The 21,297-nt window shown below is 40.4% G+C and overlaps 1 protein-coding gene across 5 annotated transcripts in view; it reads left to right on the top strand.

The window, feature by feature from the left end:
• The window catches only part of ELMO1 (engulfment and cell motility 1), a 301,543-nt gene that overhangs the window by 193,049 nt on the left and 87,197 nt on the right, over nt 1-21,297 (top strand). For all 5 annotated transcript variants that reach the window (XM_074540487.1, XM_074540461.1, XM_074540470.1 and 2 more), the window contains one exon: nt 4,857-4,993. In XM_074540487.1, the coding sequence (XP_074396588.1) occupies nt 4,857-4,993 (137 nt within the window). The remainder of the gene's footprint in view (nt 1-4,856; nt 4,994-21,297) is intronic.

Here is a 21,297-nt window from a genome sequence, read left to right as displayed (position 1 = left end):
TCTGTGAAATTTGGGAAAACAACTGAAGGGATAAATGACTCACACTGAATTAAGCAGCAGCTCAGGAGGAGAAAGCACAGCTCTCTTTGAAGATTGAATCGCATGACTCCCAGGTACCTTTAAGACAGGGAGATGTGTTTGAACCCCTCTCTCCCTGGGACTTTGCAAACCTGCCCTTCAGGATTCTGCATCACTGCTGCCCTCACCTCAAAACTGTTCTGATGCAATTTCAGGATGCTTTTCTTGATGAGTTTCAGGGTGCACAGGAGCTGTTAGTACCACCCCTGGCACAGAGGCTGGCTCCTCACCACAGGTGTCTGCCTGCCTCTCTGTGTGACAGCATTTTTGCCAGGATACCGCGTTTAGATGGCTGACTGAATAATATGATTGATTTAAGCTGACTCCCTGCTTTGGAGATATTTGAGAACACACAGCAACCTTATCACTTTTATTTATTGTCTACTTAATCAGGTCTGTTGAAGTTCTATTTTGTAGAATGATTGTACATAGCTGACATCCTTGAATGAAGTGTCTCATTTGTGATTGTCTTTCATATGCATTGCCAATTTCATGGATCCAAGCCTCAAATTTACAGAAAAATGACTGTTTAACTCACCTCATCTTGATCCCCCATAGCATCGTGAATGGATTTTGTAAATAATGGATTGGGTGGTTCCTAATTTCAAACATTCCCTTCATGATAGATATGGCTTTCATACCAGGACAATCATCTCTTTTTCATTTCTCGAGTTCAAGAACTTCACAAGAGAGGTCAGAATGACCACATGCCATTTTAAAGACACTTTGGGGGATGAGTAGTATCAACACAGCAATTTAGCAGAGTCAGAGAGAAAGCAGAGTTTTCCCAAGATCAAGGGCAGTACCTTGCCTACGGAGGTGCACCACTGTATCTCTGCCTCCTGTTCTAGCTTAAGGGGCACAATGATCTTATCTCTGTGAAACTCACTAGTGTTCCACAAAACAATCTAAGATAAGAAATTGTATTAATCTTTTCCTTCCCTTCCAAATGGAAACCACATGTAGAAGATGTGTAGTAAACTTTTTAACATGAGGGGAAAATATAATGAGCCCTTACAGCAATCAGCCTTGTGTTCATACTGTTTTGAACAGTGAGGTGATACTGCTGTCTGGTCTGGTGCGCTGGTCCTTTCCTGGAGTCTGTCTTGCATGGAGAAATCCCTGTTGTCCATATTCAGTTCCCTGCAGCAGCTTTGAAACTTAAATCTCTGCTGTACTTCAAGCAAAACACTTATTGAAACACCATCACATAATCTGTGGCCTTTGAAGAGAGGCTTATGAAAATATGCAAATACCTACATGTTCTTGACACAGCTAAAAGAAATTCAACCATGATGATATTCTGTATCCCCTGTTTACAGATGGGGTACAAAATGCAGGTACAACTGTTTTCTTCTTTCTCACTTTTTTTTCCCCCTGTTGTTTTCTGCTAATCCACAGAGGAACAACATAACGTCAAATCTGTTTACTCCTCAAACAGTCTGGGATGCTTGAATGTCTTTATTGTAATTTAGGAAGCAACTGACAGACAAAATTGTGTTGGGTAGACACTAAAAATAAGCACTGTAGGAACCACATAGACTCCCAGGTACAAATTAGCTCTTTTTTTTTTGTTTGTTTTTTTGTTTTTTGGTTTTTTGCCTGTGCAATTTATAATGAGAAATGAACTAAGCTTCTATCTCAAAGTTCCAGCTATAGATCAGCTAGAAATTTGAGGGACTACTTTTATCCTGAGAGGTGGCATATTGATCTACAACTCCAAGAATTGTGCCAAGAATAGGAAATCAACAAGATCTTCACCTGATTTATGTAGGCCAGACATCTGTGGCATGCCTTTTGAAGGTGATCTCTCAGCGGCGTAATTAAAACTTGATGGTGAATAATCATGATGATTTGTGTCTCCACATTGTAGCCCTGTGGCTGTTTTTATGTGGTTGTAAATGTGGTTTGTCCCTGCTTGTGAAAAGGATGATTAGAAAGCACTGGGCTTAAGGGCTAGAATTTTGCACACAGTTCTTGTGCAGAAGGCCTCCAAATTTTTCCAAGACTAGACCTCTGTTTCAGTTTAGTATTAGTCAAATTGCAAGTTAGTGAAAAAATAAATTCAAGAAGTTTTTAATCAGTAAAACTGAGCAGCCTCTAAATTTGCTCACTCTTCAGAGAGAGGCAGTGCTCTGATATTGGAGATGTAGACTTGGGGCTGGAGAGAGGGGACAAAGACAGCAGTTTGGAAATTAGTCTTACTTTGGTCTCTACATATTAGCAACAACAGCATCATTTTTTCCTTCATCCTCAACTCCCCTGTCAAAAGGAGAAGGAAAGTATTGGGACAAAGGTTATCTTTCAGCCTGAAGATTTTTCCATTGAATTCTATGATTTTGTATTAGTGTGGATAGAATTTTCAAGGCACACAAAAGGCTACTGCTGAAGCAGACTGGATTCATTTCTTTTCTATGTGGATGATGGTTGGAATGTTGAAGAAGCTGTTCATCATTTGGTTTTGAATTATTCCTAGGGTTTGTTTGTGCTTTAAGATATTCATCCTGCCTTCTAAAAGGCCCAGCTTTCTCAGTTTATATCAGTAACAGTGATTTTTACTCTTTCATTTTGAAACTGAAAGGCATAAAACACCATCCCTTGTCTACTTATAAAATGAGGTGGGGAGAGGTGGCATCTCTGATTCTGCATGCAGAACAGTCAACATAGTAGATACAGTTAGAGGCTGATTATCATAAGAGGCATGAGTTAGAACCAGTGATCAATTTTGTGAGAATCCCTAGCCTTTCCATTAATTTTGATTTATTGATTTTTATGAGCAGGAGCAGTGAGAAGCTCAGGCTTTGAGGAGGATCAGAGAGGCCAGTGCGTGTCGAGGGTTATTGCCTTGTTTCGTGCTGTGATTTATACAGTGAAGGTACTGGCTGCATTCTTCTGCTTGGTGTTATTTTATTTCTACTCATCATTATAGTATTTCATGACTTAAAGACAAGGGCCCTCTGAGAATCTGAGAGTTGTGTCTCTGACATTATTGCAAGCTGAAGGTCTGATTATTGGAAGTGCTGAGCCCTTGCAGCTCCAGTGGAATGAGTGAAAGCTGAAGGTGCTCTGAAAAGCACGCCTGAGGCATTTTGTTCTTCTGAAGGGATTGAGTTGTTCCTCATAAATATAGGTCCATGCTTTGACTAATTCCCCTTGGCTGCAAGTCCTTTGAAGTAAATGGAGTTAACTTGATTAGAATTAAACCTGTGCTCCAAATTTAACTCCCATCTTTGCCATGTAGCTAAAGAATTGATTAGATCTTATTAAATCTGATGTTAAAATTAAGCTTCAGTTTTGCTTTCTAATTGGAATACTGCATGCTGGGAAAGATCAGAAACCTTTTTTTTTTTTTTTTTGAGGGTTCAGGTGATTCTGCACACAATTCATGTTCCTACAGCAGAGGTAACTGAACACACTGAAAGCCGAGTTTTGTGGCTAGAATAGGTACCAAGACCAGGTGTCTGCAGCTGGTGCAGAGTCAGCCAGCCTGAGCCATTCACATCCTCCTGGACAGTCTTAATTCTAATTTGTACAGTTCCAGTGAGAGAAAGTGGATGTCAGACAGTCATTCAGACCTGGGAAAATGTGATTTATCCCAGTGCTTGATAATTCTGCTGTTCTTGCAGAAGGAAGAGGAGGAGGAGGTTCCTCTTACGGGAGGAAGTTTGCCTAAGTAGTGTCTGTTTGATCCTGAAGTAAGGAAAGATGATGCTGTTTAAGCATATGAGTGACTGCTGGAAAAGTTCAAAGGAGCACTCACGAAGGGGGGAAAGGGGAAGCTGAGAGATTTGGGGACTAGGTATATGGAGAAAGTTTATTCAACTCTACTTTTTTATTTGCCTTTTTCAGAACATAGATATGTAACCTACTCAAGTGGCCCTGCAAGTCATGGCACAGTTTAAAGATTCTGTCCAGTCCTTGGCTAAGGGCCCTTCTCTACTCAGGTTGCTCAGATGTGCCCAGAGGTCAGCATTGCTTCAGTCCTTGGTTTTTGAAAATTCATTTTTTGCTCAAGGAGAATCACTCCTGCTTTTCTATTTTGGGATCGTCACTACAGTGCTCCTTCATTTTTCTACTTCCTTAAAGCCAGTATTTGATTAAAAATAAGGATGTTTGGGGATTTGTTTTTTATTTTGTTTGTATGGTTTTTATTATGTTTGTCTCAGATAAGGGATAGGTTATAGAAGATCCATTGCTTTTGATTCTGGTTATTTTCAAAGAACAAATTTAATCAGTTATATTCTCATCTCTATATCTGTCAACATTTTTCTCGTTACCTCTGTACAATATGGTAGATCATCTGCTGTGTCAGCAGAGCTTCACATTTCAGTGTGTACATTGATCTAATCCTGTTTTGTGAGTGATGGGCCCTGGTGTTTGGCTCTCAGCAGACAAGATGGACCATGCTGCTGTAGCAGTGGGGAAGGCTCTTCTTTTGATGAGCTTCTTCTCTTTGTCTCTCTGTCCCAGAGTGAGCTACAAAACTTGGCACAAATGACAAACATTGAGAGAATATTCAGGCAAACAGGTAGTTGCTCCCTCTTCTTGCTGCCAGTCTCCTAAAGACAGGGGTCTATATTGTGTTTTGTTGTCTTTAAGACTTTAGACCAAGGCTGGCTGTTCACAGTAGTGTTTTGACATCCGTTGCTCCAAGAACTTGGATTTCACTCAAATTCGCTACTTTCTAAATTTCATGGTTGATTGTATTTTACGTTTATTTTTTGAAGCTCCTGCCTGTACATGTTTTATTCCACCCCCCCTTGTTTTTCTGTTTTTAGCCAGTGAGACCTGCAACGATTTCCACCCCATGTTCTTCACCCATGACAGATCGTTTGAGGAGTTCTTCTGTATCTGCATTCAGCTTTTGAACAAGACATGGAAGGAAATGAGGGCAACTTCAGAGGACTTTAACAAGGCAAGAAAAAGGGCGGGGGTGGGAATAACTGGGCAGAATGGTGAAACAACGCCATATATTCTTCTCTAGAGGCACAGGGATTTCCTAATTCCCATTCTGCTGAAAGCCTAGAGATTTATCTCTTTGGATGCTTTGCAGATCGGGATGCCAGCATTTAAAAAATTATGGATAGAGAATGGGAGATGTAAGGAGGTTCACAGACCTTTTTCAGTCATGTTGCACTGCAGACTACGAGACTAAAATCCTGGCTTGAGGGGAAATTCTGCCTTTTTATGTTAGCAATATTATGCTGAAGTTCTGCAGCCTCCAAGGTTGTAAATAATGCAGAGAGAGTACTGCAGTGATAATTCTGTGCATCCCTTTCATTTCATGTGAGCACTAAAGTGATAAAATATTCAAGAGTGGACACAATCATGACAGAGTGCTGTGCAGTTTAGCCTGATAAAACAAAAAGAAAAAAAAAAGAAAAAAAAAAACACAAAAAAAGCCAACCACCAACCCAACCAATCAACAAAATTAAAAAATAAAAAACCACAAACAAACCACCAAAAACCCAAACCAAACAAACAAAAAACCCCCTCAAAACCAGTGAAATAAAACTTCAACCAAAAATTCCTCAAGAATTCTGGAAGCTTCAGCCAATCTTCTGATGCTCAGAAAAGCAATAAAGAACACATTTGTCTCAGTGGTCCCTAGACATCCCATTTTTACCCAATTTGCCATGAGGCTGAACAGTATCTCTGGCATTTTCTAAGAATGGCAAACTCATGCATTTATGGCCTGCTGTCATGCTTATCTTTATTGGGATCCTCTGACTGTATCTTGAGCCTCTTCCTGGGAGATGTTGGTTTTAGATCTGTTGGTTGGGAATGAAAAAGTGAGACTAAGACATGTTCTGTCAGCACGTGCCTTATGAATGCCCTGAAATCACCAGACTCAAATGTTATGTTAGAGCCAGTAGGAATGATCATGCCTGAGTTTTAATTGGAACTGTCTGTTATTGAAATGGTCCCAATGTTCATTTTCTACTTCACAGTGAAGGTGAAATTTTAGGTCACAGTGAGGAGTAACATTTGTTGAGTTCTTTCAGGCAAGTTAGTTGGCAGCACTAGCAGAGCCCTGGCTAAAGAGAGAAAGGAAGTCCAATATCCACGCTGTTGTAGCCAGATGACCTAGAGCTTTGTTCTTACATGGAATTTTTGACATGCTTCTCCTCCCTAATGATCCAAGAACACAGAAGGAGCAATAGCAATATAATTCACTGGACCATATAGGGTTGCTAAAATCAAGAGCTTAAAAAGCAACTTTATAAAGACTAATTCATAATATGTGGTTGTTTTAAATAAATGTATCAACAGCTGCCTATTACTTACAGGCCTTCTATCTCAGTAGAATAAGGATTTGTCTACATAATTTCCCACAACTTGAGTTGAAAAATTATTAGCAATCCTAGGGAATTCAGATAAAGAATGGTTGCATTTCTGGGACCAGCCCAGGTCACCCTAAAAGGAAAACAAAGAAATTTACTTTGCAGTGTTAGGCATTGTTGTGGAGGTTCATAGGAGATCAGGGAGTTTTTTCTCTGATATGACTAGTTTGCTACTTCTGCTTTCTGTTGCTGACAGTCCTGCAATTTCATCTATCAGTTCTGTCAGGGTCAGTAACATTGGCACTGTGTCTTACTGCATGTGTCATTGAAGACGTGGGCAATTCTAAACTCTGTGGGGCAAATCTGAAACATTTGCCATTGGGTTTCCCAAGGTTTGTGTCTGGTGGTGGCACTGTGCTGCATGATCCTGAACCCAGGATCTCTGCCTGCAGAAATAATTCCTGATTTTGTAACTGTTTCTGTAAAGGGGAGGGAATGCCAAGCTCTTGAGTCTCTCATTTCTAACACTTCTCTAATTATGTTTTGCTTATCTAAATCCTTTCTTAGAGTCATAAGGAAATTTTTGTGCTCTTATCCACTTCAAATGACATGTGGTGGTGATGTGAATTACTCAGCTGATAAACATCTGAAGGGATCTGTGAGTGCAGCAAACTCTGCTCTTGTGTGGGCTTGTGAAGCACTGGAGGGCTTGTGGGGGCTGGCACGTTACATGGTGGTACCCAAGGTTTACCCATCTGCTTGGTGGGTGACAGCAGCCAGTGCAGCCCATGGCTTTGCCAAACTAAGCACCTCCATTTTCCATCCTTACCTGGCAAGAGGCTTTGGTGATCACAGCATGTTAGTGCTCTGTCTGCGTCTTCCCTGCGTGCTAAGGGTGCCCATTTCTGTGCAGTCACTTTTGAAGACTTGGCAGGCAAGGGCCACGTGGGGCTGGGGAGGATTCAGTCTGTCCTTTCAGAGGTGGGGAAGAGAACAGACCTCACAAGATGCAGTAATTTACTTGTGTGAAAAAAAATGATAAAATCTTCCATCTTCTCTTTGTGTTACTATTTTTCAGTTTCAATAACTTGATTGTCATGGTGGTGTATGAAATACCACTTTGTTAGTTTACTATCCCCCTGTCTGATGGGATCATTTGTTTTATTCCTTTCTCTGTCCCTTCCTTCCTTAAAACCTCCAAAACAAAATTGGATGGTCTCAGTATGTTGATTGGTAACTCTTGAGACCTGGACATTCTGCTAAAAAATGTAGACTGCTTGCTTTGATGTTTAATCATAACTGAAGGAAAGGAGCTTTTTAGTTTAATTTCAAACTTTTGATTAATCACAGTAACTTGTACATTGAGGGTCTGTAGGAGGTCTGTGTGCACATACAGAGAATTATTTCCTCCTCTTTGAATTGGGGAATGACAGGCACTAAAAGAGGTGAGGTGATTGAATTTCCCCTCAGGTTTTGGTGCCTGCTCTCAAGGGTTCTTTAAGGCACATATTGAGACTTCCTTTTGATGACAAAATGGCATACCGTGCCATCATGGTTGTTCAATTTATGGTTTGGAGATTCCACATAGGTTTGTTCATTTTTAAATTTTCAAAAATAATTAAACTAGCTCTTTGCTCACAGTTGGAAGAATTTTATGGTATTTTAGTGAGACATTTATGATCTCATGCTTTACACAATTCTTATTCATTAAAAGACACACGTTTTGCCAACACTTGCATAAGAAAAAGTTCTTTGATGTCTATGGTGATAGTATGACACTGTCAGACCTAAAACCTTTTTTTCAGTCTCTCTATGCACTGGTAGACATCTGAATAGAATAATTCAGACAGGCAGCTAAGCTTATATTATGCCTTTGTAACATCTTAAGACATGAATAATTCATGTTTTTGAGTTTCCTAGAGAAATTAAGATGCAGTTGTATAGATAGACATGCAAGTGGCAACAATTCCATTTGAAACCTTTTTGTTTTTATTTGAGCCTACAGATGATCAAAGGCCACTTTACAAGTTTCTCCAAAGTCATTTGTGAGCAGGCAGCGTGGTTTATGGCTTTGAAAATATAATCTCCAAGCTTTACATACTTCTACATGTTTTATTAAAGCAGAAGAAAGTGTTGTGTATTGATTTTTGGAGTCAGTGCTGACTGTAAGCAATCTGGCCTGAGCTATCTCACATCCAGCATCTAGAAACCTTCATCAGCAGCCAGCCCATTTAAATAGGGGCCCATCAGTGAGATTTCCATCTTACAGGGACCACCCTACACTCTGCCAGAGTAATCAGACTCTGCTGCCACACAGACTGACAAATACTTAAACTGCTTTGAGGTTTATGGTTTCTTTTTACCACAGTGGTAGGGGGAATTCAAAGTACCTGCTGGACAGTAAAATTCCTCCCATGGGGCCAAATGAAAGCATACTCTCAAAGGAAAAGTTTTTGGTGATCCCCACTAGATGTACTTTAGTAAATGCACCTGAATTGCCCTAATGTGGATTTACATTGTGATTGATATCCCTTCAGTGGTCTTCTTGTAAAGTACACATATTGTTTCTTGGGATACAAGGAGACAGCAAGCAGGACATTGTATAGGGCACAAGATTATCCTCTTAACTCTTTTTTCCAGAGATTTCAGGCAGCTGCTTTTCGTAGGTTTGAAGTTCACATGTTAATAGGAGGAAGGGCGAGCAAATGGATTATTTTAATTGCAGCCATAACTTGTCTTATTAAACCTGCAGAACAGAATAAGCAATTTGCTAATTCTGTACCTTGCGTTGTACCATCTTAAAAAAAACAGATTAAGGTAAAAATAACTGCTTCCAGTCCCAGTGTGGAAGGAAAAAGACAATTTTTTTTTACTTGGCTAGCAGGGTGTTGAAGCTGCATTACAGAGAATGGGCACCATGTGGCTGATTTTATTAGTATTAGATGACCAAAAATGACTACTCGTAACAAGATGCAGATTATCATTCCAATGCGGCTAAAGTTAAATTGGAGGAACCAAAACTGAAAAAAAAATTGTAAGTACTGTGATATAAGGTGCTTGAAAACAAAATCCACTGCATTCACTAAAATTACAGGTTTGAGGAATAGGAAAGTGGGACAAGGTTGGGTAATGATGCTGCCAATGCATTTTTCTTGTTACTTAGAGATTTAGTTAGTTTGCCCTCTGGACATGTGTTTGAGATCATTACAGTACAGAACATGAGCTTTTAAATGTTTTGTGCAAACGTATTTTTTAATAAGAATATGTAATAATATTGCATAACATAGAAGAAGAAGAAGAAGAAAATATTTTGTAATAAGAAAAATATTCTCAGAAACCTCAAAAAACAGTTTCAGCATTCAGTTAGTATCCATTTCTCAGTGGCAACCTGCTGAGGAGCTGCCCTTGTGGTATCTGGCTATTTCAGGGACACACGAAGCTGCAGCACTGGATCCCCATGCAGCAGGGGGGTCTGCTCAGCAAGATGATAAAACATGCCACTGACAGGCATGCACATAACAAACTGCCTTTGTGGAGACCAGAGGAGTAGACATTGTTCACAGCGGCAACAGATGCAAACAATAAATGCCCTACGTGAGTCCTGTAATTAAATAGCAAAGCAAACATAGAGGCATTTGATAACCACAAAAGATGTTTATGGCTCATACTCAGGCTCTGCAAACATTTTTCCTTGCTCACTGACAAGATAACAGAAAAGGTAACCAGGCGTAACATAAAAATGAAAAATACCATTTCCTTCCTCGGTGGAGGTTTGGAAATGCCATGCCACAGGTTTCTCAGCTTCTCTGGTGTTGTCGTGGTTTTGGCAGCTGTAGGGATGAATAATTGGGGAAGGCTGGGTTCAAAATATGACTATGGCTCTTAAGAAGCAAAATTGTGTGAGCGGTGGTTTGTGTGAAAATGTGGTGGGCCAAACCCACTACCAGTTAATGTGAGTTACCCACGAGGAAGCAAGGCCTAGGGTGTCATTTTGAAAGGGTCAGAGCAACAACATGGCAGAGTTGTCACAGCTTTGCTGGGTTCACTGCAAACTGGGGAGACTCGAGGAGCAGACTGTGCATAGCTCCTGCCCAAAATGCCCCCCTGGCTGGAGCCCTGTGGTCCATAATGCTAGTCCTTGCCATGGCAGCTCTGTGCCTGACCTGGAAGTGACAGGGCTTTGCCTCACTCCTGTGGGAGCAACAGGTCCCCAGCATGCTCAAGGGATCCCCTCTAGTGGCACCAACAACATTCTGCACTTTTCTGCTCCTTGCCAGCTTGGCCAAGTCTTGATAATTCGGACTTTTTACAGGAAGGAGGCAAAGGCACCCAGAGCTGAAGTGCCTGGGCAGTGAAGCAGCTGCAGGGTCAAAATCAGAACCAGGATGTGTGGCCGCTTGCTCCAGCCCCCTCCATCACCCTGCACAGAGGCAGGAGCAGCTCCAGCCCCAAAGGCGTGCTTTCCTCGCTGTGTGTCTCTGCCCCCACCCAGCTGCACAGGGAGGCCTGGAGAAGGATTGCAAATGGTAGCTTCAGAAAATTAAAGAAGCATTACCTCAAACAAGAGAAAAATAATTCAGACGAACTTGAAAGTAAAATCCTTTGGTCAGTCTTTAAACCTGTTTGTCACCTCCTTTTCAATGCAATGAAAGAAGAAGGGGATGGTAAATAGCTCTTCACAGATGCTCTCCAAAGCATTATTGTTTTCTTATGGGTCTGAAGCAGATGAATTTAACTTCTTTTGGGAGAAGCTTTGGAAGGCTGTTCTGTTTGGATTTTACTGTTGGGAAATGCCAGGCTAGTGGAATGATTGCACCTCTCTGTTAGCTTTATTGCACCTTCCCTTGAGAATGCTTTGTTTGTATCACTCAGGGATATTGCAAATAAATTATTCTCACATAGAATGAATTCAGTATTCCCCAGGCTGGGGCAGATTAGCACAAATTAAATCCCACATTTTCACACCTGAGGCCAATAGCACTTTATTAACTTTTATTGGAAACAGATAATTGCTATAAATATATTGTATCATTATTTGTGAAATGTATGAATTTATAAAAAAAAATTGTGGCAATTAACATTTTACAAGTCTGCTGCATAGATTACAGAGAAAATGAGATTTTTTTAATTGAAGAAATTACTCCCTTCAAATATCATAGGAATCTTTTAGAAAGCATAATTTGGGTGCATAAAAATTGTCAAGTCTATTCCATTCAATAACCTCTTCCTTCAGAATGGACTTTTTTAAATAGTGTAATTGAATGTGATGCAGAGAGAGCCTGTTGAAGACCTTTCCCTAGCATTTGGTCAGTGTTCCCTCTATGCTTTTTGTGGCCTAGATATTCCAAATGTATGCCTTCATCAGCTGCTCACTTAGGAATGGCTCTGCTTAGTCTTCTCCATCTCTGTGCATTTATCTCCACCTGTCAGATCTCCAAATGTGTCCCATAGCACTCATCTGCTGCTCCTGGCTGCAGGAACCTGAGAAGGGGTGTTTAAGATGCTGAAGAGGCGTCTTTCCATTTACTGAGGCATCAGTCTGTAAAAATCAGATTTAAGTATTCATACCCCAAAAAATCAGGGCTGTCAAGCTCAAAAGAATTGAACAACAGTATCACATTTTTAAATCTAGATGGTTGCTTCCTTCTGAAAAATTTTCAGTCTGAACTTGCATTGTCAATAATGCAAATACATTTTAAAAACTAATTTGTGAAAATTAAGTACTTAGACTGCATAATGAAGCAGTCTAACTTGCCCTTTTTCTGCACTTTGTAGCTTATGAACTATTTTTCTAGTTCAAAGACATTTTTCATTTAAAACAGTGACTTTACTATTTTTTGTCTTTGCCACAAGGCTTTGGAAGTCCTTAGTAGTAGGGTCATATCTAGTTACAGATGAACAGTCCTTCTCCAGTGACCACATATGCAATGATTTCATGGAGGGCATAGCCTTAAAAGGAAAATAATTTTCAAGCTTGATTTCTGCCCATTTATATGCCTGGATGGGTGCACCAACAAAGAGATGGACTCTTCAAGCCAAAAAATCAAGGGAAGGGAAGGATGTCTCAACAAAACATTTGTTATTTAAAACAAGAAAAGAGTATTTTAGTGTAATGCATTCCTTGACCAGCAGCTTGTCTTGTCCTTTCCCCGGTAATGAAAGACTGTGTTGGTTTCAGCAGTGGAATCTCTTATTTATGGAAAACCTAGCCATTGTTGGCAGAGGGGATTTTATCCCCCAGATTTCTAGTGAAGTCTGTGTGTTACTGTAGAATACATGCAGGTCTGTGTAACACCCTGGAGATTATAATTTTTAAAGCTGCTGGTACTTCATACTTTCAAAGCACTCTTCATTTTCATCTCAGTGGGTGCTGATCAAACCAATAAACTTTCTCAGCTTTCAATAAGATGAGTGAGTGGAAAGCCCAATAACCGGAGGAGGAACACTGAGTGTAGGTTATCTGTGCTAACCGCTCTTTTTCTACTCCACAGAAACCTTTTGCACTGGAAAAAAAAAGCCTCAGTTGCATGTAGAGTGTGTTAGTGGTGAAGGGAAATGATATAACCTAACTGGCACTGTCACCAAAACAGCATATTTTGTGATATTGCCCCTGTCATTCCTTTCTGAAAGTGTGGATAATAATCAGATCCCAGGAACCGCTCTTGTCTCTGTATTTTTATTTATTCTTTCTAGGATGTGTTTTTGTAGTACAGTTAAATCAGAGGTGCATGGCATATGGCTTTTTGCTGCATGAATTGCTGCTGATGTGAATGTCAGTGGGCATATAATACCAGATTTTCATTTTGTGAATCACAATGCATGGAATTCAGCCCGAGAGCTCCCCAGACTATAGACCTTATTATAGGCAAATAAAAAAGGGAAGGAAGGGGGGAGAGGTGATGTCTCGGATATTTTGTTTCAGTTGAAATGAGGTTATCGTGATGAATGATGCAGCTGACAATGAGATTTTTATAGCCTCTCTTGGAGTAGCAGAAGAGCTTGTATTATTATTGGTTTGCTTTAAGTAATTGTAATCTAAATTGGTTGAAAAGAGCAGCAGAAATCTTTCATATGTGTCTTGTAAGCAAAGCCAGGGTGCTTATTTGTTTTTGTCTCCTCTGTCCTTATACAAATGTCCTTCGTTGTTTGCATCTTCCATCTCGGGTATTGTCTTGATTGAATATGTCAGTCACCATTAAAGAGGCGTTTGCCAGTCAGGGGCTGCTGCTGCCTGTCTATTTTTAGCGCATGAGGTAACTGGCCAGCAGCTGACAAGCTGATCCTGCTACCCATGCACTAGTGTAAATTAAGGTTGGCTGTGATAGAGGCAGATGGGAGGGAGGGAGGTCTGCTGGAAAGCAGCATGAGAGGGAAGGAGAGGATGGTGTGGGGGTGCAGATGGGCTCTCTTCTCCTCTCTTCGCCTCTCCTTTACCCACATCAGCTACCTCAATCCACATCCACACCATGCACACTGGGCCAACCAACACAGGTACCTGCCTCTGCTGGCTCTCTGTAAGTTACCTTTATTAGGTGGTCACAGGTTAAACTGGGTCTTGGTGTGCTAATGTGAGCTGTCCTCAAGTTCCCAGACACTGCATGAGAGGGAAAAGGGAGGAGGTGAGGGGTTTAGCACGTCCTTTCTGAAGGCAGTGTTAGGTTTTGCCCCACAGAGTATTAGGCCTTGAGACCACAGCAGAGGCAGTTTTTATTTGGGGTAGTAGTGAAGCTTAGACACGTGGACTGGGGTTCTGCCACATTTCCACTGAGAGCTAAAAAGCTTACTGGGGGGTGGAAGGTGTTGTGTGTGCCTCTGAAAGTGGTAAGGCTCTTTTTTCTTTGCCCTTTTCCCTCTTCACTGTGGATTTGAATAGCATGCAAAAAATCTTGTGGATTTATTGATGACTAAAACATAATTTATTGGGAGGTTCCATCCCAGTTCCTCAAGTTACCTTTATATGCTGGTCATGGTAAGCAGAGAAGCAAGACCTCCAATAATACATATGAAAGCTGAGGAATATTACCTTAAAAACTGAGCACAGGAATGGAGACAGATTAGATACCATGAAAGTATATCAACCCAAACAATGAGGAGAGGTGAAGGAACAAACATCAGAATCCTTGAAAAAGACATTTGTGTAGATGATTAAAGATCTTGCCGTGCCAGCTGAAGATATTTTAGCCATGGCCATGAAACTGAAATGCTCAAGAACCAATCCTTGCATCAAGAATGTCAAGTCTGCTTCTTAAAGACTTCTGTGAAACTATCTGGGAAAAGAGCTTTCATGCATGCTTTGAATTTTGTGGCAATTTTTTTCTCTGAAGAGTTTTCTTCAGATTTCAAGCATCAGTTTTCTCTCTCAGGGAAACTGATCAGAACCTCAGCAGTTAAAAATTGCAGTTCTGTCCATTTTACTTGACTAGTACGTGCTGCCTAGAACTTTTGTTGTACTTAACCGAGAGCCCAAAGGAAACCACAGATCTCATCATATCATTGTTACATTGTCAGCTTTTTCAGAAGCAATTGACCAGCCCTTCATAGTGAAAATAACATCTCCAAAGTCACCAAAGTGGAAAAATGAAACACCTTTGTTTTTGTAAAATCAGATGTTTGAGATAAAGAATGTAATTTCAAAGCTGTCAAGATTCTGAGATTCCTTCCAAAAACTCATTTTTATGTAAGCTAGGGTTCTGGAAATTGTTAAAGGGCTGTTACCTTCCCTGGGGATCTGGAAGTTGTTAAAGGGCTGCTTTCTTCCCGGTGATTTTCTTTTTTGATCTGATTGTCATAAAACTGATACTCCTTCATTTTAAGGCCTATATGTGACTTTTTTTTTTGAAAGGAGTGAATATAGCAATCTTACTGAATTTCTCTCTGTTCCTTTAGCTTCTCTCCATATTCAGCACTCCAATGTTCAACAGATTTATTCCCCCAGATTACTTTCCACCTGTCCTCTTTTCTTGGAACAATGACATGCCTCATAGTACTTCCACCTGCCTTAAGGAGGGTGTTAATGGCTTTTCTCACTTTCTGGCTGGGGACACTTGCTGACTACTTTGGGCAGCCACAGTTGTCAAGACACCAGAAAAGACTCTTTCAGGTCATAGAATATTGGAAGCCAGCTTTTGGAGCCAGGATGGGTGTTATTGGCAGCTATGCATTTTCAGCAGTGGTAGAAATCTGAAGGCCGCTGTTAAAACTGCAAAGTCAAAATTACACGTGCACATGCATTTCTTCTTCCTGAAAATTGATCCATATGGACAAAAAAGTCTTACCTCAGAAGTAGTGGTATAAATACAATATTTTAATAATGATGGCAGAGAACAAGATATTCTTTTATCTAGCCTAATTCTGCACACGGTGGACTTAAAGTTTAATTTACTTTACAGTCTCCACCAATCTGGGAGGTGGACTTTAGGTAAAAGATATTTTATGTGTGCAGCTTGAAAATGGATCCAGTTATATACACGGCCTGAATGGCCCTTTGCTGTGTAAAATCTTTAAAGTACCAGGCAAAATCTTTAAACTGGTGGTTCTACTTTAAGAGAAAAGAAAGAAAATATCTCCATAAAACTTATTTACCTTTGCATGTGTTAAGGGTGTTCTATTGCCTTGATGCTTTTAAGCTCCAGAGAACAGGATGTTTCATAGCTGCTCAATTTGCTTTAGTTATTATAATTTGAAAGAGTTTGATGGTTCTAATTTCCTTCTCTACACTTCTTGATTTTAGTACTAGAGTAACACTTCAGTATCTTGTATTGATTTTTATGGTGGTCAGGGTTTTGATATTAATTTCTGCGGATATTTTCTTTGATACTAAAAGCTGAGGATGGGGTGACTGGCAAAGCAAATTGAGGCCTCTGAAAGGCTAATTTCATGTTTTACAAATATTGTTGTAGGTGCTTACTTGTAGGATGGTCTCTGGGCTGATGAGTACCATGAATCACCAGTGCACCCTTGTGTGGTGTGGACTAACTGCACTCTGGGTTGCATTAGCTGAAGCACAGCCAGCATGGCAGAGGAAGGGATTATTTCCCCCAGCTTGGCCTTTATAAGGCAGCAAATGGAAGACTGTGTCCAGTTTTCTCCCCTAGAAATGGGGAGAAACTGATGAAATAGAGCTAGTCCAGCAAAAGTCTACCAAGATGATTAAGGAGGATGGAGCATGTGGTGTTCAAAGGGAATGTGAAGGAACCAGGTTTTTTCATCCTGGAAAAGGCTGGATTCAGGGTGGATCCAGTTGTACCTTCTGCCATTGTTAGAACAAGAAAGATGAGGAGAAGATGCACACCCTTCTCAGAAGTACACAGAGAAAGAAGAGAATAGAAGTAGCAATGAAGAAAACTGTTAGGATGTAAGGATGAAACACTACCAATACTGGTGCAGCTCTTGAACCAGTTGCACAGAGAGATTATAAAATCTTTATCCCTGGAGAAAAACAAAACTTGCCCAGAATTGCCTTGAGGAACCTGACTTCAGTATGAAATTAGCTTTGCTGTGTCTGCAGAACTCAATGCCTAGAACTGTCTAGCTACCTGAATTATTTTGGAGTTTTATGGGTAAAATCTACTTTCTCATGCAGTAGGATATCTTATCCAAATAGGAAGAAGCGGTAATTCATGCCATTAATCATCATTGAAACAAATTCAGATGGAGCATCAGCCAAGCTCATACATTTTTCCTAATGTTAAATAAAGCATAAAAGATCATTGTGATGGATTCTGTGGCCCCTTTAAGAAGTCAGGCTTTCCCCATTAACTATGGTGATCCCTTTAAAGCAATCTCTACTTGTCTTAGCTTTGACAGCTGAGCTGTTACTACTCAGGAGCATTCAAGCCCCTTCAGAAATGTGATGTTGAAAGCATTTCTTCAAAATTTTCTTGCCAACATTTACAAAAGTATATTTTACTAAATGGTTACCACTGGCAATACTACAGCACAGCTGGTAACTTCTCTAACCACAATAACTCATTTGAAGCCTAATTCTTAAAGCAGGAAATGCGTGTAGAAGTTGCAGAGCCATGTTTGGCTGCTAGTGGATTGGTTTTGGGGGTGCTTGCTGTGTGTGGCTGGCTGTTCGGGTTTGGCGTTTTTTTATAAGTGTTTATCTTATAACAAAACCTTGCTTTTGCTAAAGCTCCATTCCTTACAGGTTCTAGCTTCAGGTGCAAGCTGTCATTTCACCATCCCAGGAAGTTTCAGGTATTTCTTTTAAGCACAGGTTTATGACTAAAAGGAGAACACAATTTGAATTGACGGAATATACAAAGGGTAAAAAAGGAGAGCAGAAAGGTGATGTTAAGTGATTTTTTGTAGGAAAACAAGGATGTATAAATTATGTCTTCCTGCACATTGTCTGAAAAGTTAGTGATAGAGATGGGAACTTAGCCCACACCTCACTTGTCAGTGCTTTGGTGACAGGACAATTATATCTTGATTTCTTTTCTTGTATGATACACAATTCTGTTAGCAAGGAGAGGGGTTTTTTTTCCCCCTCTGTGGTGGAAGCATCTTCCACATTAAAGCAAAATATTTACCCTTTGTTTACATCCTTTAAAGGTTAAAGTAATTAAGTGGTTAGATGCAGTGTTTCCTGCACTTTTGGTGTCAATGGCTGAAATGAAAATGCTTGGCAATTTGAGACAGTAACAAGAAGGATGAGGATAAACTGAAGAGATGGCATTCACACTGTCTTTTTGTGCACAATCTCTCATGCACAGTTAGAAGCAGTAAAAATTTGAGAGCATTATGAGAGAACCAGAGCTGCCAGAAATAGTTTTTCCCCTCTCTCTCAAAATGACCAGAAAGAACTCAGTCGTAAATGAGAAATTTAATAATCCACCATTATTTACCAGTATGTGCATACATGAGCACAGAGTTGCAATGCTTGCTGGCTTTTGGGGGTGGGCTTCTGTGGCTGCCACAGGTGTGAGAGATGCTCTGTATTGAGCAGAAGGTAAGACAGGACCTTGAATATAGAAACCCATGTGTTTGTGGTGCCTGGCTCCAGCACAAAGCAGCAGTGCTCTTATTGCCAAGGACAGACTATGCCTTGGCCTTTCTGGAAAAAGTTCCCCGCTGTCCAGATGTGAAAATTAGTTTCTGGCTAGCACAGAAATGTTGAGCACCACTTGAAAGGACAGCAGCTCAGGTGTGGAAGGTAGCCAGACCTCACTGCAGGCTGTGGCTCAGGTAGAAACGTTGTCCACAGAGGCAGTATTAAAAAAAGAGTTATAAAAAAGCTTCCAAAAGCATTGCATCCTACAAAGCAAAGCTATTTTGATTAAACTGATAATTTTAAAATAAAACGGCTGAAGAGAAACCAAGAAAAACAGCAAATCCCTTCTCTCTGTTTTTCCAGATAGTACAAAATGTTACTTAAAAAAAAAAAAAGGATGTTAAAAATCTATTTATAAATCAAAAGAAGAAAAGCAGGCAAAAAATTGTACAAGCAGCATTAAGCTGCAAAAATTTTCCTTGGACACATTGCAGTACCTTTTCAAAGCAGCATATGGGGTTTATTCTGGTGACTCTAATTTTAACATGAATGGGAGTCACGTGGAATACTCCTGGCATACGGCTTTGAAAATATATCCCTGCATGATTAAGGAAGACTGAAATATTTTTAAATGTCTATTTTTATTTTTTTTAAACCAATTCTGAAATGTTTTTAAAGGAAAGCATTAATGGGATGAAAGTGGTCCAACCCTGAACAAAGCAGTAATGTAACAGGTAGAAATACTACTGGCTTAGAACTGTGGATATGTTTGTGTTTCAGAGGCTGGGTAATGAAGAGCAAGGAAAACTTGGAGTTTGTGCCCACTGTTGCAACTGCCCCTGCATTGCTTGACCTTTATGAATTTGTATCTTGACTTGGAAGATGAAATAATCATTCCACCTTCCACGTGCAAAGAGCAGAGGGTTCAGCGAAGGCAGTACAAGGTGGGACTTGTCTCTGCAATGGCAATTGCCATGCAGCAGTATTGACAGCATCTTTAGCTTAGGCATGATCGAGTCTGAAGAAATATGTACTCTGAAGATCAATTAGAGAGAGGCTCATTAGCGGGAAGGAAGTTCTGAGCAGATGCAACAGCCCTGACAAAGTGAGCCAGAACGCTGATCAAGCTGGGCCTGGTGTGTGGGCTGAATGTGAAGCAGGGTTGCTGCAGGGAGGTTCAGAGAGTCCTTTCTGACAGCCGGTACCTCCCACCCATCTTCAGAGAAAGCAGTCTTAACAGCTTCTTGAAATGTTTTGAAAAGGATAAGACAGAAAATGTCCATAAAACCATATTGATGAATACAGACATGAGCATAGTGAGGAGTGTGGACAGTCATCTGGTGTCCTTCTAAAGATGCCGAGAAAGAGGGAGAAGTTACTTTTTCTTTTCTAATGCTTTCTTTTTTTCTCACTTTTTTTAAACAGAGAATGAAAGGTTAATTTTTATAGCTTTAGTTTTGTGGGGGTTTCAGTGCTTGAAGATCTCCTCTGATTGTTTGCAATACCTTATTGCCTGTCTAATATTTATCTATCTTGACATCAGAGACATGTGAAAAAGGAAGTTGCCTGCCTTTTATTCTTTTCACGAAATCTTCACCACTGATATCACCATGCTGAGCTCACCTGTCCTTTTTCTCTATTGACTTTGAGTGGAGTTTCTCTGGTCATTCCAGCAGTTGCCACTTTCCAGACTTAAACATGAGATGAAACAGGCAGCATAAAGAAAGAGTATTTATGCCAGCTTTATTTAAGAAAGAGACTTCATTTAAGCAAGGCTATTTATATAGTAAAGTTATTTATACTGCATTTGGCTGTGAATGGGCGTGTGTGGGCACGCTTCTGTTGTGCATGCGACACGTGTTTGGGGTATGTATATTTGGCTGCACATTTCCATGTACAGGGATTGAAAAAGTGGCTGTTAGTGTCTCTGAGAAGGGGATGTTTGCAAAGCCCAGCTCAGGGAGACATTGAAATCCTCAGGAACAGATGCCTGCTGCCAGAGGCTGACACAGAATAGAAGCATCAGTAGCTCACTTTGTGTGCTCTGAATTACCTTATGAGGGTGTGGATGGAGGATATTGCCCTTTCCAGCTGAAGCTAAGTGCACACTTGCAATAGCTCCATGGTAAACAGCCCTCACTGTTCATTCAGCTTATGTGAGCATTCATTTGACTTTCATCCCTGCATGAGGTGGAAGCAGAGGTGGAACACATTCTTCTCAGGAAAATTTGTTGTGTGCTTGCTGGACCTGGAAACTGGACTCGTGTTTTCTGTTCTTCATATTAGCTGTAGTCTTGGCAATCCCTTTCTGCACCACCAGAGCCTTCTGACACTTACCCTTCCATGCAAGCCTGGAATGCAAAAGCAGTGCTTAAGGGGATGTGGAAAACATGGATTGGCTCTCATCAGCAGCTATTAAAATAATAGTCTGAAGATCCTTCAGCAGCAGCTGGGAAGGTGAACCAAGGCAAAGATAGCTCTGTAATTGAGTTGTTTTCAGTATACTCTTTGTAAACATCATCAACTAGCATTGTCAGTCTGGCCTTAAAGGTGCACAGTCACAGCAATGCAGTTCCCTCTTAAAGCTGCTGGGTGTCTGATTGTTACTCTTAAATAACACACAGCAGAAGCTTTTAAAATTAAAACACACACACAGAAAACTCTTTTCAATAAAAATCTCATTTCTTTTTCCAGGATGTCTAGACAAGTAAATACCGGGTTTTTAGAAATCCAGAGATGTTTGCTAGCATCATCCATTGTGACAGTCTAAAGGGTCTGTTGGATAAAACCCAAAGCCCCTGCTTCAGGTCTCACACTACTAATCTCTTCTCCATTAGCAAAGGAGAGCATGAGTTTTGTGTGAACAGATTTAATCTTCCTGTGCAGCAGATGTGCTGACACATGGGTTTCTCTAGTCAATGGGGTAAATAATCTTCT

Source organism: Zonotrichia albicollis, chromosome 1 (genome assembly GCF_047830755.1).
Source record: "Zonotrichia albicollis isolate bZonAlb1 chromosome 1, bZonAlb1.hap1, whole genome shotgun sequence".
NCBI lineage: Eukaryota > Metazoa > Chordata > Aves > Passeriformes > Passerellidae > Zonotrichia > Zonotrichia albicollis.
This window is presented reverse-complemented; position numbering and strand designations above follow the sequence as displayed.